General features: G+C 34.5%; 2 protein-coding genes and 1 long non-coding RNA gene across 3 annotated transcripts in view; 1 reads left to right on the forward strand and 2 right to left on the reverse strand.

The window, feature by feature from the left end:
- Window positions 1-3,958, reverse strand: part of LOC141459513 (uncharacterized) — a 37,405-nt gene extending 33,447 nt beyond the window's left edge. Inside the window, exons 1-3 of the mRNA XM_074138677.1 lie at window positions 3,758-3,958; window positions 556-642; window positions 415-473 (exon numbers count right to left, since the gene is read on the reverse strand). Coding sequence (XP_073994778.1) covers window positions 415-473; window positions 556-642; window positions 3,758-3,821 — 210 coding nt within the window. The 5' untranslated portion in view covers window positions 3,822-3,958. The remainder of the gene's footprint in view (window positions 1-414; window positions 474-555; window positions 643-3,757) is intronic.
- A 215-nt stretch (window positions 3,959-4,173) lies between these two features.
- LOC141459134 (uncharacterized) lies at window positions 4,174-15,376 on the forward strand. The gene is made up of 4 exons (XR_012461389.1): window positions 4,174-4,354; window positions 11,849-11,919; window positions 12,007-12,235; window positions 15,243-15,376. It is a non-coding gene; the product is annotated as an uncharacterized lncRNA (long non-coding RNA).
- On the reverse strand, window positions 7,143-15,459 carry sano (CABIT domain-containing protein serrano). Its single transcript, XM_074137778.1, has 6 exons — window positions 15,217-15,459; window positions 13,940-14,217; window positions 13,452-13,716; window positions 11,990-12,353; window positions 11,486-11,643; window positions 7,143-10,648 (listed from the first exon to the last, which is right to left on the reverse strand). Exons 1-6 carry the CDS (start codon window positions 15,457-15,459, stop codon window positions 10,241-10,243), a joined length of 1,716 nt encoding a protein of 571 aa, XP_073993879.1. The 3' UTR covers window positions 7,143-10,240.
- Between the last annotated feature and the right edge of the window lie 1,206 nt (window positions 15,460-16,665).

A 16,665-nucleotide genomic window follows, 5' to 3' on the forward strand; every position in this document is an offset into this window, starting at 1 on the left:
ATAAGACTAAGGTTGAACTAAAGATCTTTACATTATAGGAAGAGAGAGTTAGGCCTGTAAAAAAAGAGATGGGTGGGCGAGATTTAAGGATTCATTGTCTTAAACCCAAATTCAAGAAAAATTAATTTTAAAGGTGTGTTTCTGTCGAAAGAAAAGTTATATTTCGGTTTAAATTTCCAAAAAAATATTCTATCTAGTGACTAATAATCACAATTTCTTTAAAAGGATCTTATCATTTTGCCTGTATTGAAGCCAACTAAAATTTTCAGTAAAAATTCAAAGTTTGAAAAGACTATACAAGTTAAAACCTGAAAAGTGAAGCAAGATTTCACGTGTGTTATCACAATTTTTTTTTTTTTTTGCATTATTTTAAAGTGCATCCATCCAAGCAATATTGGAAGCCAGCTGACTCACCTCAGATGACAGATGGCTTGGGTCTAGCTGTTCGGCTTCATCCACAGGCTGACTGCTATCTGCAAATCATTATCAGTTTGGTTTATCTCTCCTTATTAAGGTAAACTAAGTAAGCTAACAATAAACTAACACACACTTAACCTTCTGTCTGCGGTGTGTTCACGCCTTGTAGGGCTTTCTCAATGAAGGGTCGGCATTCGGACTCAGAGGGACCTTCACTTTCTTGACCTGAACACAAGGTTAAATATTACTACATCTCTAAACAAAAAATTATTGAAATGATACTTTAGTAGAAAGTTTAACATCTTCCGTCTAAAAATCCACTAAAATTAAATTTCTCAGAAAAACATTGGAAATAAAAATGATAGACCTACATGTTCGTAAAGACGTATTCCTAATTTTTACCCATTTGTGAAGGTTTAGAAAGTTTATGCACAAAAATTTTCATCTGTTAACTTTAAATATATTGTATAAATGGAATTTAACGCATTCACAAATATATTAAGGCTTGGTTCACTTTTTAGCCCGAACAACTTGCCGGCCTGCATTACTACAAAAAAAAACATTCCTTACTGCAAATCTAATATGTAAAGATGAAGATTCCTAACCATAAAGCCGTAATTTTAGCAAATTAACTTAGCTTTTGCTTTGTATTATGGGATATATTGTAAAAAGAAATGATTTAGAATCCTGCCAGTTATTTGGTCTGTAAGAAACAGTTTTCACAAGTACCAAATGCATGGTGCTTCAGAAAAATTATTGTGCTACATAAAAAAAATTATTATCTCAAATGAAATTTTGAAATTGCAATAATAGCCAATATTTTTCGTTTATTGCTGAATTCTTTAGACCATTTAATTTCAACCAGATCTACCGTGTACTGTGGCGACACGAGACGGCGTTTTTATGAACTTTAAAACTTAAATTAAAGCATCTAATTGAAGGATCCGGGAACAGTGAAAGATATTTTAAAAATTGTGAACGTTATAGAATCAATTGCATCATCAAAATTACTACTAAATTGTAACCGTCCAAAATTAATATAACATGTAGGATATTAGGCCTTGGATTCATATACAATCCGATCCGGTGTGCAGTGTGTCTACAAAGTTTAAATAAATTCGTTGTAACCATTGTACCACAAAAATGCTATTCAGTAAAACTACTTCACTGGTAGATTTTGTCTAAACCCTTATTGTGGAGATTACCTTGTGGTATAAATGAAATAACAAATCTGTTACCTCAAATTTTAGAGGCTAAGTTCACTTAACTTAAGTATAGATAATCTATAAATCACTTTTTAAAGCACTGAGGACGTTTCAGAAGTTATGTTCAAAATCTGTTGTGTGAATTCAATAAAAAAATAAAGACACGATGTCAATACTTCCTTTTACCATTAGTAAGAGAGAGTAGAATTTAGTAAGCTGTAATTTTTCTCTGAGAAATTTACTTCTCGTAAGAAAGTTGCCCAGGTCAGGGACAAGGTCAATTTACACTGTCAGCACAGTCGCTTCTTCAATGGATCCAAGGTAGACTTTTTTCACAATGCCTAGTATGTCATTGGCGTTCAGCCATTAGACGTCAGACTGCCAACAGGAAATATTTTATGTTTTTATGGTATAAAATATATCTCTTTCGTTGTGACAGTTGTTTCATTTGGTCGACTACCTCGAATGGTTGATGGTAATGATTTGGTCATTCAATATGGACACCAGGTATATCTTTTAGTCCACAGGGCACATTTACTGGATTATTGACCTTACAAAGATGAGCCTTGAGATAGTCACGGCTTAGTCCGAAAGGATCAACTGCCCCACAACAGGGGAGAAATCCTGTTTTGGCCCCTCACAGGACTGTCCGTAAGGCTGTTGGGGGGGCCTTCTTCCCTTTAGAACAAAGTTTTAAAGGATATTTGGCTACCGAATTTTGCAATTTGGAAACTCGTCGTACCAGCATCAGCACCATCCTTTTCATTTAAGCGGCTATACCGTTCTTGGATCCTTCCAGGGTCTGTCCACAAGAAGAACGGCTTTTAATGCACAGTTCACACCCCAACCTTTCCTAACTTCCCTCATGGACGAGCTACTGCTTTGTCGAACAAGTCCATAAAGGTACACTTTATACTCGTCGAGTTCAAGGCTGTACGTATCGTACATAACATTAGATACAGCATTAGTTGGTCGTTGGTGTTCTTAAGCGTTGTTGTTCTGCTTCATAATTTGTTCAGAAGTCTATTCCAGTAAGAATAACTCTGTCGATTATGGCTTCTACCTCTCATCTTACCTATAGAAGAATGCTATGCCACACCGTAAATTCCATAGTTGCAATTAAGTTTGAACAGAGCGTAACTTTAGTGAGCTTCAGAGCTTGGTTCTAGAGCGTTTGGTACGGCAGAGGCAGTTTGGTTCTGGAGCTAGCCGAGGCAAATGACTCAACTCCAAGCGGATTTCCAGCAACTGTAATCCTGGACGAGGTTGAGCACACATCTTGATTCAATCTATTCTTTTGCCTTTTTACTGGGAAAGGTAGGCACAGAACATATTTTAAGGTGGCTTGTTAACTGAGAACCCAGTGCAGATTGTAATAGAAAGAGGAGTAACGGCCTCCTATATCTAGTTTGATTGCGTTGAAATAATTAATTGGCACTGTCAGGCCTTTAGACCTCCATTTTTCTGTCCAATAACCTTATGTGCACAATAAGCCCTCTTCGGCTGCAGTACCTGACTGGATCCAATATACGACCGAATCTTAAGCTTTCACTATAAATGAAAACAAATCATAATTGGAAAATACTTGTAAGCAACTGTGATTTAGTTCTTATTACAGAATCTACCACCTACAACATTTCTATTGAGAAGAAATGTTAAGCACGTCTCTAGGTGTGCCGCACTCAATACAATGTACAGATCTACCATATACCTGTACTATGGTAATGTAAATAGTAACTCACTTACTTAACTTACTTGTATTAACAAGTTCTAAAGAACTGCAAGTAAGTATCTAAAATGTCGTTAGTAAGTAGAATGAACAAATCTATCACATATTATTACTATCAAAATGCATTGCTAGAAATTTGAGACATTGCACTGATGATTATTGTGGCTAGACTTTCGCTTTTTAATTTTATTGCAAGTTTTCAATTGATTTGCTCTGGTTGGATCAAGTCCAGAGCAGAACCGACCGGCTAATGAGGACCTCGAGCGAATTGACAGGCAAATCTAGCTAGATTGCTAATTTAAATATTTTTCTCTTTATTAAAAATTGCGAAAATTTTCTGCTAGATTTTAGTAAATAAATAAATTATTTATTTTTATTTTATTTTTTAAATAAAATCAAAACTTACCTTTAATAGCGCAGGGAATGAACAAAAGGTAAACTACACAAATTGCCCGCAACCAGGGCGACATGTTTCGAAACCGATACCAAAAAACTTCACTAAGAAAGAAAAGAAAGAAAAAAAAAAGGTTTCAAAACAGCCTGTAGAGGCTTGAAGCGGAATCGCGGAGTCCTAGAGGTTCGCTCGACATGGACTGGGCGATCGGCGCCCAAAAATACACGGCCGTATTTCTGTAGCCCCAGAGTGGGGCACCGAGCCAAAATAGAACTCCCGTCCAGCATCCCCACATAGCTGCCCAATGTATTCCAACACACAAACACAAATAAAAATATGCACTGACACACAAAAACACATACGCACACATTGCCATAGACATATATAAATAAAACTATTAGTTTTGTCTGCGGTAGTAGTGACAGTAACGTTACCTGGTGTGCAACTCTGGCAAGCATAACGTCGATTCACTCGAAAATTCCGAAAATATGGAATCCGGAAAATGCGGAACCAAAATCTGATGTGAACTTAAATACGATTCCCTTTTAATACAGTACAATCTTTCATCACAAATGGGGTTTTTACTTTGTGACGCTTTCGTGAGAGAAGGTATTGCGATGATTCAGATTTCCGGTTTTAAGTTTAAGCTGCAAACGTCTTAAGATTCCCTGAGAACGAAAGAATAGTTTTTATTATTAATTAGTCTGTATTTGAGCTTGACTCTACTTGCATTTCTAGACTAAGGTTTTAGTCAAAATCAATGTTCATTAATTTGTCCTTTAATTCAGAGTCTTTCATATTTTTAATATCCTGTACATTGCATTATATTTGTGTTAATATTATTTGAACTACTAGTTACTTAGCTTAGTGTCTGAGTAATATCCGCAACGCCTTGGCTTTCTTCCGGTCTCCCTGTTCGCAAAGGCATCTTGCTAGTATTGAAAAAATGCTCAATTTTTTGAAAAAGATCTCTTTCATTTTATTACAAACACGATATAATTCAAAAGTTTTTTTAAATATTTTTCAACAGCACCAAACACAAAATGATTAATAAAATAAGCTCTTTTCTAACTAAGGAATTGGTATTAAAACTAGCAAAGATTTCTCATTTTTTACTTTCTTTCGGCAATGTGCCTTACAAAACAAGCCGACCTAATTTGTATGATCAAGGTACGGCTTGAGAATTGAATGTAACAACCTGAAAATAAGGAAATTCTCGTATAAGTCGCCAAGATAGGCCTCTTTTACCATTTTCTCTAAACCTCTGCATCCAAATTAGCAGAAGTAAGGCTTATTACCTAATGCAGGCATAAATGTAGAACGTTAGAAGATGCAACTAAGGAATTAGTAGTAAAACTAGTGAAGATTTTCCATTTTTTGCTTTCTTTGGGTGTAGAGGTTTAGGAAAATAGTAAAAGTTGTTTATCTTGGCTAGTTTTGTTGAAAATTCCATATTTTCACGTTCGGATAAAGTAATAGTTACATTATAACTTTAATATTGTTAACTAGCGGATCTTGATCTGCTACTGAAGAGATTGTTAAAAATGTTGGTTAGAGCTGCTGTCTTGAAGTAACTTCACAAAAAGAAGTACGTGGGAAAACGTTTCCAATAAATTTGGTAGGTATTTCTTTTGTAGGTAAATAGCAGTTTCGTACCAGAAATTAAATCGCGAATACAGTACTTCTTCTTAAACAAATTAATAACAATTAACCCGTTGCCGCAAATGACGGCTATAGCCGTCCGATCTTTGTTGATATGTAGGCAAACGACGTCTATAGCCGTCGTGCACATTTTAATTAATAAAAAAAGTACAGCGTTAGTACGAAGTGTACTAACGCATACACTTGTTAATTATTGAATTAGTAAAGCAAATGCTGTATAGTCGTCACGACGGTCATAGCCGTCATTTGCTCTGGAAAGAGAAAAAATGACATGATGAGCAAATGACGGTTATAGCCGTCGAGAGTTTTTTTGGAAAAACCGTGGCCAAATGTGATAATTTTTACTTCCAAACATACAACTTACACTTGATTCCATCTGGCAGTCATAAACAATTGAGAAAAAAAAAGTGTGTTTCTGAGCACGATCATCAAATTAAAAGTGTGCGGCAACGGGTTAAACTGCGAATACGGCATGATTGCAATGATTCTCCTGCCATTTCTTTCTGCCAAAATTTGCCCAAGTTGTACAGTTATTATTATTTTTTTTTTTTTTTTTTTTTTTTTAATTCTTTTAATATTTTATTTATTTATTTATTTATTTATTTATGTGTATTGTATAAGAATGAACGTTACAATACAGAGTCGCAATCAACAATGAGCAATGGTTAATTACAAAGTAAGCAAAAAAAACAATAACTTAAAATAACAAAAATTTCTTTTATAATAATACTTAAATGAACTTTTAACTGTAAGAAAGAAAAAAAAAAATGCTAAGGAACCCTAGAACGTGGTACAGAAATGCCTAAACTTTAAAATTAAATCTAAATATTTGTATAATTTATGTAATTTCTCCAAATTGCAATTGGCTGCTATAAATTCATTTAAAATAAAATCACTATCCAAAGAGTTAAAACACAATTTTCTAATTTCTAAATATGATTGACATTTACACATTATGTGAAAGATATCCTCTTTGTCAGTATTACAAACTTTACAAACAGACTGGCCATCAAATTTAACTGTAGTTTTCCCAACACTAATTTTAAAATAATATTTATTGGCTAATCTCACCTGAGATAACAGTTTAATATATTTGAAAGGAACGTTAAGGGTACAGTTATTATTTAATAATAGTTTAAGTGGTCTTACGTGAAGGTAAACTCCCTTAACATAAAATTTTGAATCAAATGATACTTCATTAATGCAAATAGGTTCACTGGTCGACAATGATGATAAGCCCTATATTTTCATTAAAGTTGGCGAATTTTATCTTTTACAGAAAAAGATAAAAAAAATTGACAAAGTTGGGTGCATGTTACGCTTTTTCTAGCAGTTTTTGACGATCAACCCTTATACAACTATCCTACTGCCCAGTTTTAATATTTGAAAAATGTTTGCCGAAAAATTGGTTTCATGTACTCGTAGTTTATAGAAAATGTATGATTTTTATTTCAAGTGGACCAAACTTTGTGAAAAACTGTCAAATAAAATTGTGATAATTGGAGAAAAAGTACATCAATCTTTTATTTTACATTTGGCAATCCAAATCATCGCACATTTGCCTTTGAATAGTCGAGCGCCAATTTCCAGTCTCCTTCGGTGACCTTCATTCAGATGATCAGAAATGAAAACACATTGTAAAATACAACTTTATTGAATTAAATCATTTACAATTTAAATCGCCAGTAATGCAGTCTGAATTAAATAAAAGAGGACTTCCTCTAAGTAGGCAAAGTTAACCGTTAAGTGTATAACCTCAGTCATGATATTAAGGCGTATTAGTAGCTTCTAGGCAATTTCTTTAAAATAAATATTACTTTAGTTCACTGGATTACAAGAACACAAAACTTATTTGAGATGTGGCTTATATAAAACTGTCTTTCCAATAGACTATGGAGAAAAAGGTACATGGGCGAAATTCTCTCTCATGGCCTTCTACAGGAATATCTGGCCTGTCAGCTGGTAAAAAGTAAAAACATAGGACACATCGAGTAAAATGACACTTCAAGTTATTGCTCCGTCTCAGATGCGAAAACTGCTGGTACCTGCTGAATGAGTTACCGTAAATGATGGCCTATATTTTAAGCATAAAGCTTAGTATTTAAATAAGCCAACTATTTTTGAATTGCTAGCACAGAATTATATATTAGAAAACAGAAACAACAATAAAAGATATAATAATAAACAGAATAATAGTAAATCTTTACAGTTATAATTAGAATTTTAGATAAACTTATTGAGCCGATATTTCTGTTTTTTTACATTAGCGAATACAACTAAATGGTCTGCTATATATGATTATAAAATTTACAAAATTGAAATATCCTTTATTTATGAGTGTGGTAGCCATAACTTCTTGCCATTTTTAAATAATAAAACAAATTTGGCACATAAATAAATGACGAGTGAAATTTTAAAGAATTGCAATGTTTAAAATTGTAAGGGCTTGGATACATGATGTGGCAGGTTGAACAGGCCTTTTCTAACTTGGAATATATTATAAATGGTCTCAATTATGTTTTCCAGAAACCTTTTTTTTTAATATTTCTCTATTTCCGCCTCACCCTATAGAAATAGTGTGACATCATAGAGAATTTGAGTTAAAGCAAATTGTTTAGGAAATTTAATATTCTTTCAAATAGTTTATTATTAACAAATGCAATTTCTGGACAACAGATGAGACTGGGATTGTAGTTTTTATAAACTTTGTGGAATCAAATGAATATAGGGTTTCCTGCTCAATTGTTACTAGTTCAACCTGTCACATCCTGGTAAGAAGGTTCTCAGGCTATACCTCATTTTTGTAGCATAAACCTAGTTATTTTTCTTGGATCAAACTAAACAGTTTTCCTGAACTACAATTAGTTTCAATCTCCTGTAAGGAAGAAAGTGGACTAGCCTCATTAGCTCAGGTTTCTTGGCGTCCATGCGACTATCCCAGCCTAATTTTACAATGCAATCCTATAAAAGCGCTTATTCTAATAATGACTATAAATATCATAAAATAAAATCTGAGTTCAATTTAAAAACAATTTTTTTTTATCAATAAGCTTTACTTTATAAGTAGCATTAATGCACTTACTTAACTTACAGAAGTAAGATTCGTTAGTTGGAATGCTTGTATAAATAGATAAAAATTATGGAATCAATAAATTAATGCTAGCTTGAAGGTTCCTCCCCATGCACGGTCACAATGCAGATGTAAAAAACTCTGCTAGGGCATTCCTTCAAAAAAATAGACCCACGCTCATCAATTTTGAGTTTTTACCTACACTTTCATCAGCTAGTAAGAAGAAGAATTGCGATCTAGCCATATTTTTGAAATTAAACTTCCACAGGAAACATATGCTTTGAAAACCATTCAGAGACAGAAAACAAAAAACGAAAAGTCACAGTAAGCTCGGACATTATAATTTAAAAGTACTTTAGAAAATACTTTCATTTGGGATCGTGTTTTTGTATTCTGAGTTACAGTTTTGAGTACGAAAAAAGGGTTTCCACAAATTGGTGTATGAGGATCCGCCGTAATTTTCAAAAAACGAGATATTTTGAGAATTGTAAACACGATATTTCGCTTATATAGAACCAGAGGACGCGACAATAAGATTTTGGTCTCATCGTTCAACTAGAAGTACAATATTAATTACTGAATCAATTTGTTTGAGATTTTTTTTTTTCGAAAACAGCTCGTACAAATTTATTTAAACTTTGCATTATATACTTCATAAATTTTTAAAAATATATAAATCTAAAATTATCATTTGAAACATTTTCCTTAAAAAAATTAGATTTCAAGTTTTAAAGAGTGTTGGGTTAATTTCTCTTTAAGGTGTTCGTATAACTTGCTATAGTTCGCTTGAATATTGATAATGAAGGTTATATACATTACAAAAATTTTGAGTTTGAATAAAGTTTCTTAACTGGAAATGTCTTTACTGAATTGATTTTTCAATTTGTTGAGATTTTCACGGTCATAACCCCTCGAATTTTCTGTGAACTTCGGGTAGAGCTATAACTTTTTTGGTTATCCTTTTACTAGAAAAATTCGTTTTATGGAAGTTCTTGGGATGGTTTTGGGGCTTTCTAATAAGGTGACATTTCAGTATTTGTTTAATAAACTCTTATCATGTTTGTAAGAATTAAATATAGGGAGTATATTCCATTTTTTGTTCTTTTTTTGAACTTTCTTGAAAAATTAACTGTATTGGTTTAGAACTCTAATCTTAAGCTAACTGGTCAAAGACAATGAAACTCTCACTTAAAGTTGAAACACACTTTTTCTGGGAAATTAGTGATTTCTGGGTTATCTCTGAGAGATCGCTTGAAGGTTTATTGAACGTAAGTTAATGGTAGAAAAGATAACAGGTTCTCCGCAACCTTAAGCAGCCTCTAAATTGGCCCCATCATTAAAATTGCACATCTACCGCCAGTACGCCATTAAGGGAAGCTTTAAGCATCACCTGTAGAGAGTAGAAACTCAGTTCATTGTACAGATCTAAAACGTATAATAATAAATATTTTCCTGCAATGTGAACGAATACAAAAACAAGTATTGTTAGAATTAAAAGTTAGAAGACGATTTAACAGTTTCACACTAGAATTGATCTGTTTTTTCTCATCCAGGTACCTCCATAAAGGTTGTTTCCTACGTGAATTCAATTTCTAATATTTGGAACGAAAGCATTGCTCCAACTTACTAGCAGCTAGCTATATAATAAATATAAAACTCATGAGTGCGGTAAGGGATCCGAAATAGATTCCTATGCAAGCGCAGCAGAGGAAAAGTTCTTTTTGTGAAGCCGAAATGCTGGACGCAATCTATTCGAAGCACTGTCACAAATATAATGTACGCGAGTGAGCCAAAAGAGGCGTGTTCACCAAGATGCTGTCATCATAGACCAGATTTGTTAAGGATAGTGGACGTGACAGGGTGCGAGATCTTTTCTCGCACAACACTGGCTGTACTGAAGAGTCGCCGGAATTGCGTCCTCCAGACTGAGACGAGTCCATGGTATTGGCGTCCACGCCCAGCAAGTCTGATAGCGACTTATAGCGTCCAGCCGCTCCCAGACTGCTGCTCTTGGCCAGACTAGCATTTCCAAGTCGACCTTTCGACGAGCCACCTTTCTGTCGCAGCACTCTCCCCTTAAATGGCACACAGTTCTTTACATAGTGATTGTTCTTCTCACATCCACTGCTTCCGCTGCCGGCACCTTCGCAACTTTCGCTATTGTTTGTGTCCTGCGAAAAAAGACTCAAAGTTATAACTTGGATCTACCAGTCCTTTGTAATTTAATTTGGAAATTTAAAAAATTATCACTTTTACTTAAATTGTTTCACCAAGAAAATAGATTTTTGGGGGTTTCTTAGAGGAGTGCGACTGTAGGATTTCCTCTAAACTGTCTTGTCAGAAAAATGCTCGGCTTTACCAGGTATTTAATGTAAAAAGACACTAATAACTTTGCTAGAATTTCAAATTTATTTGTAGTTAATCGGTTAACTTAAGATAGGAGACTTCATAGGTCCCTGACTTTTTTTTACTTTTGTTTTCATAAATGGTTACAAAAATATTTATTAAATATGGGATGCTATTTTTTAAAAATAATAGTCACTTTTATTTTAAATAATAATAATAATAATAATAATACAGGGAAGGGATTAGCTATGCGTTAGCGTAATGGATTCCCACGCGGAGGTCCAGCTGCTGTTATGATACATTCTTACGGCTCCTGCCCTTAACCGGTCTTTAATTCTAATGTCGCATCATCAGTATTAAATTTTTGAAAAAAAACATCAGTCAGTTGATGGGCATCCTTTCCATGGAAGGCACTACAGCACAGAGTAGCTTCGCTGGGTGATGTTTATAATACGAGTGTGATAAAGTTATTAATTATGGCATAAGACACAGTCATACTTCTATAAAATCTCACAATAGAAATGGCTGTTTTCCGAGGGATTACTGTGTAAAGAATCACCAGGGTCTAAAGATTAATATAATGTGGTTATTGTAAACATCAGACAAACGTGCATCTGTTTTAAAGTCTTCTTCAATATATATACGTCAGATTTGACCCATACCTTACGAGTACGTTTTTCTGCTTTCGTAGATTGCGTCTTCTTAGGAATAGTTTCAATCGGTGGGGGTACAGGTTTCTCGCTGGTTATACATTTGACGCCAGCTTCTGCAGCAGCGTCAGAAAATGGTAACCTAATATTTTTAGGCAGAGGTGCGAATCCTGTAAATCCAAAGCAAAGCACATTAATTTTAATACGTGAAAAATTGTATAAATTGTTTGTTTTACTTCCCTCCTAAAAATTAATTTAATTGTAAAACAAATATTTTACTAACCGCTGCATTCAGAATTGAAGTTAATCACTTAAAACTAATTTTAATGTCTTTGGTTGCACCTAAACTAAATAAAACATTTGAACTTTTTTCAGATATTCTGTTGTGAGTGAATACAAAGACCAATTTTTAGTAGCACTTTTTCGAACTCAGTGGGAGACGAGAGGTAAGAGAAAGAAATTTATCTCTTTTGTCTTTTACTTAATCCATACTGAATTTTTGCCGTCTTTACTCACCTCTGACATAATCATAGATTTGGTCGATATCATCGTAATCTTCAGGAAGTACGGCCGGCATTTTATCACTGCTAATCGCTAAATCTACTGAGCTGGATCTCTGCACACTGCTCTTTGACTGATGTATGTGACTGCCATACTGAGCTGCATGATGCACTACTCCATGTCCACTTTTTAGACCGAGACTTTTTTCTGAGATCTTACTATCCAATACGTGCGCACGATCCGCCGCTTCTAATACTAATCGTAAGCATTTATCAATTAATCGTTGAAGTTCGTGTAAATTTTTTAGTGTTTCTTGATTTCTGGCTACTTGAAACTTGAGCGGCACTCCTAATGGTACTGGGATGACCCCATTGCATTCCTATTTAACCAAAGAAAGGTGGTTAGGATTTCTAAATATTGTTCATGCAAAACAACTTGGACTTTGCCAGATACACAGGTATTCATTCAGAAATAAGTATGTATGTAGATACGTCTAGCAATACAGTAATTACTGCATAAATACTGTAATACTGTATAAAGATTACTGTTATACTGTATACAGATTACTGTAATACTGTATACAGATTACTGTAATACTGTATACAGATTACTGTACTACTGTATACAGATTACTGTAATACTGTATACAGATGAGTCTAGCAATACATTAATCATACTGCACAAAAAAATTAATAATAATAATAAAATAAAGAAATTAATAGGCCTCTAGAACATTATATAAAATATAAACGACCGAACATACATAAACGACAGAACATTCTTGGTCATCTGGTATTAAGCAAAAGATGCCTCGGTGTTGTTATAGAGATTCTCTATGATGAAGTTTCCTCAAGTAGGAGGAGGATGTGAACATTGTACTGACTGTGATAGTTTAGAGCAGTGATGGCGAACCTATGATACGCGAGCTCATTTTTGGTGACACGCATCTTCAAAAATAAAAAATTTCATAATTCAAATATTTGCCCCTCATAACGGCCAGAGTTGGTTATTAATAATAATATTATTATTACTTACGTTAATAATAATTAATAATTTAATTCTGAAACCAGATGTGCATGTACAAGTATAATAATATTGCGTAACAAATACACATATTAAAAACATTTAAATACATTGTTTCAATATTGATATATTGTCTCTAAATGTAAATAATTGGTTTCATAATTTTGGTTTTTGTATTTTAAATGGCATTAAACAAATAATTAACTTAAACAAAAAATTATAAATATTTCTATTTTTTTTAGTCTCTACTTTTGTGATGTGTGGACACGCCACGAAAATTATGTTTCGATTTTTCAAAATTTTGACACACCGAGCTCAAAAGGTTCGCCATCACTGGTTTAGAGGCTAACTAAAGGTTGTACTTCCTTTTAATGTTTAAGTTCAGAGTACATTAGTAAACTGAACTAATTTTAGGCACTTTAGAGAGTGGAATACAAGTTAGTGTTATTCTTACCTTTTGTAAGGGAAGAGCAAACAGAGCTTCTTCGTGCTTTACGGCTAACAAACGTAGTTCTGGCACGAACTGGGCTTGACCCCGCAGTCCTGTTGGCGGAGGACCATGCACTAGACGAACGGTTAGAGGCATTCTCTTGGCTAATAGATTCCTAGCAGAGTGTACACCGGATATGCTCTCCTCTTTAGCTACAGCACTGAACCGTCCACGCTGGTCCAGGCCTAATAGGACGTTTTCTCGCCGCGAGTCGATGCAATGGAGAAATCTGTAACAAATAATAGGAAGGTTCCATCCATTGAGAGTAACATTAGAGGAAGTTACTTGTGCCTACGAAACTTGCCAAGTTTATTGCAGCTAAGATCTGGGAAGCAGCGAGGCGCAGAGGTTAATACCAGAGTTCGGTGACGTTTAGATCTGATCTAATCTAATCTGAAAGTCTCGATCTACCAGAGCTATTAAAGCAACATCCAAGGTACAAAGGTTCTTACGTTGTCTTATAAGGCGGCAAGTGAACTTCGCCAAGTGGAAAAATGGTTTCTCCAGGATGGATCAATCTTGGGCCAGCCGAGTGTATAGTTCCATCGTTGTCTGCACGGGCAGCCAGCGCTCTGATTGGTTGCCTAACCAGGCACAAACATTCTGGCTTGCGACGGCCAACTTCGGAAACACTTTCCATAGCTCGCATACCACGACCTTCTTCGCTTAGCAGTTCAAAGTAGCCAGGGTAGCTTTCAGGTATTACAATTCTTGGGCCAACTGCTACCACCTGAAAAAAAAACAGCGTTTAAAAAAAGAGTTTAAATGAAACATGGTTTATTGGTTTCTTGATATCCTTCTTTTTTTGTACAAGTTAAATTCTTGACCAGTCTTGATACAGTCTTTAAACTTATAAAACAGATGATACAATGTTTATAATACAATAATTATAAACAGACAAAATAATAAGGTACATAAAGAAAGACATATTGCATTCAAAATATATTTGTTTTTAACTTCTCTGAATTTGTGATAAATGATCAAAATACATGCCTTTTCTTTTGAATTGTTGAAAGCATATTTCACAATTTTCTATTTACATTTCTTGAATTGTAAAATACAATATTTTTTATCATGGAAAAATTTCTCTTACTTGATTTACACACATCACTAAATCTTTAATTTCAAGTAATATTTTGAGATTATTTCAAGTGATATTTAGAGATTATTCTTTCTCATCCTTTTCATTAAAATATCGATTCATTATGTACTTCAGAATATTAATGCTTGCTGAAAAGCAAATGTTTTTTTTTTTTTCAAAGATTTTATCAATAACTATTGACGGTGCTAGCTGTGTGATAGTAGAAAACAATAGTTTATACCATTATTTACATACTTCACGCATTTGGCATTCCGTTTTGGCTTTCCACTCAGTAAAATACTTCAACAGCTCTGTGAACTAAAGCGAGTTTTTAGTGTTAACGGTATTATGAGCCTGAGTTGTAAATTATATAATTAGGAAACTTTTAATAATAGAAAATTTAGTGTATAATTAGATGAGAGGAATCCAGCACATAGTGGTTTGCTGTGGAACGAGGATTGCTGTTGGTGGAGCCTAGAAAATGACTAAATTAATTTAATTAATTTTAACGTAATTGGAAGTAAAGAATCTGAAATGGCTTTCAAAACGGGGCCCAACTCGCAAAATCCAACTAATTAAATTGTGTCTTCTATTTCTAACTATGACAGGTAATGTAATTTAGTTGAAGTAAATAATTTAATTACTCACACGTCTTCCTTCTTTAATCTTAACAGGTTGAGCAATGATGGCCCGTCTCGGACCGTGGGAGACCAGGAGAGCAGTGGTCTGCAGTCCAGGGCTGGGAAGTGAAGGCACGCCCAAGACAGAGTACTGACCCTTCACCACCTTCACGATGGCAGGCAGACTGGTCTTCTGCACTAGCTGCCACAGGTATGAGTGCTCGTCCGACCAGCGAGCCGCTGCAGCAACCACCTGCCCGTCACTAGCCATTTCCGACGCACTCACACTGTAGACTATTTCATAGATACCTATAATGGGTAAAAAAAGATAAATTGCTGAAGATGTAGTTGATCCACAATTATCAATGTTCTACAGGACTACTATTAAATAAAACAGTTCAATCCAAGAGAGAATTCCCAAACATAAACTATGTAACTATTAATTTTACGCCACAACTGCACTGAAACTACACTAAAGTTATTATTGTTTTTTTAAAAAAACTTTATTAGCACAATGCAACCACAATAAGTCGGCAACCAGTGTTATTGTGCATGCAGCAAAACATTAAAATACATTAGAGAACTACCACTGGTAGCTACTCCAAATAAATACAGTAATTTTTTATTGTTTTCATTCACTTTATCGTGGCACTAGGTATTTTTTTGGACCAAAGCCTCTTCAGTCTACGTGGGGTAGCAGCTAGAACTGGCGATAGGATAGCTGGGGTACAAGAGATTCAAGGTAGTAAGCAGGAATTTATGGAAGTAACGGGAACGGATCTTTTTCTTTACGAATGGGATTTGCGTTATGAATTGTTTCGTTGCTTAAATAAAAAAAAGTGCTTAACAGTTTTCTGAGTATCTTAGATTGGGCGGTTTGGATGTGAAGAACGCTATTGGGCTAGAAACAGTTCCAGTCCGAAAATCCATTTTGGACAATTGCTGGAGAGCAACAGGTTTGAAATTTTTCTAGTAATCTGGAGAGAGTTCTGCACCTTTTCGTTAGTCCATCGCATTTGAGTCCGGCGTGAGGGTTCTAGATGAACCATTTATCAAAGCTATCTGGTGGAAGTGAGTGTTGAAGTTATAGGACAATAAGTTTAGAATGCAGCCCTGAAAGAATTTGACCGAAGCATATTTTGGAGAAGTGATAGCAGAGGCATATTATTAAGGGAATTAGAGCTTAAAATACTAACTCATTAAGTGGTGAAACTCTCCAGATTTTTGCCCACAACTCAGTTAATTAATTAGAAGCCAAAATTATTCTGAAATAAAATGATAAGATCGTTGACTTTTTTAATTTTAATTTATGTTTTAAAGTTCCATTTTTAGGGAACAAGTTGGCCTGCGAAAACTACCGCAGAATAACGTGCTTCAAGTTCCCTACAAAGGATTGTCGATTGTAATCAACAAAAGGCAAAATATGTCGCAGAGGGTCAGACATGGCAGATTCACGACAGATCACATTTCCTCTAAA

The sequence above is a fragment of the Rhodnius prolixus genome, unplaced genomic scaffold (assembly GCF_049639745.1).
Source record: "Rhodnius prolixus isolate KJV_2025 unplaced genomic scaffold, Rpr scaffold_11, whole genome shotgun sequence".
In the NCBI taxonomy this organism is placed as follows: Eukaryota; Metazoa; Arthropoda; class Insecta; order Hemiptera; family Reduviidae; genus Rhodnius; species Rhodnius prolixus.

What these genes read in the sequence shown, in the direction of transcription:
- sano (XM_074137778.1), bottom strand. Translation starts at nt 15,459, where the DNA reads ATGGCTAGTGACGGGCAGGTGGTTGCTGCAGCGGCTCGCTGGTCGGAC. An exon ending in TTGCTCTTCCCTTACAAAAG is followed by an intron (nt 12,354 to 13,451) that starts GTAAGAATAACA and finishes TTGGTTAAATAG; the next exon opens with GAATGCAATGGGGTCATCCC. An exon ending in CAGAAAAACGTACTCGTAAG is followed by an intron (nt 10,649 to 11,485) that starts GTATGGGTCAAA and finishes CTTTTTTCGCAG; the next exon opens with GACACAAACAATAGCGAAAG.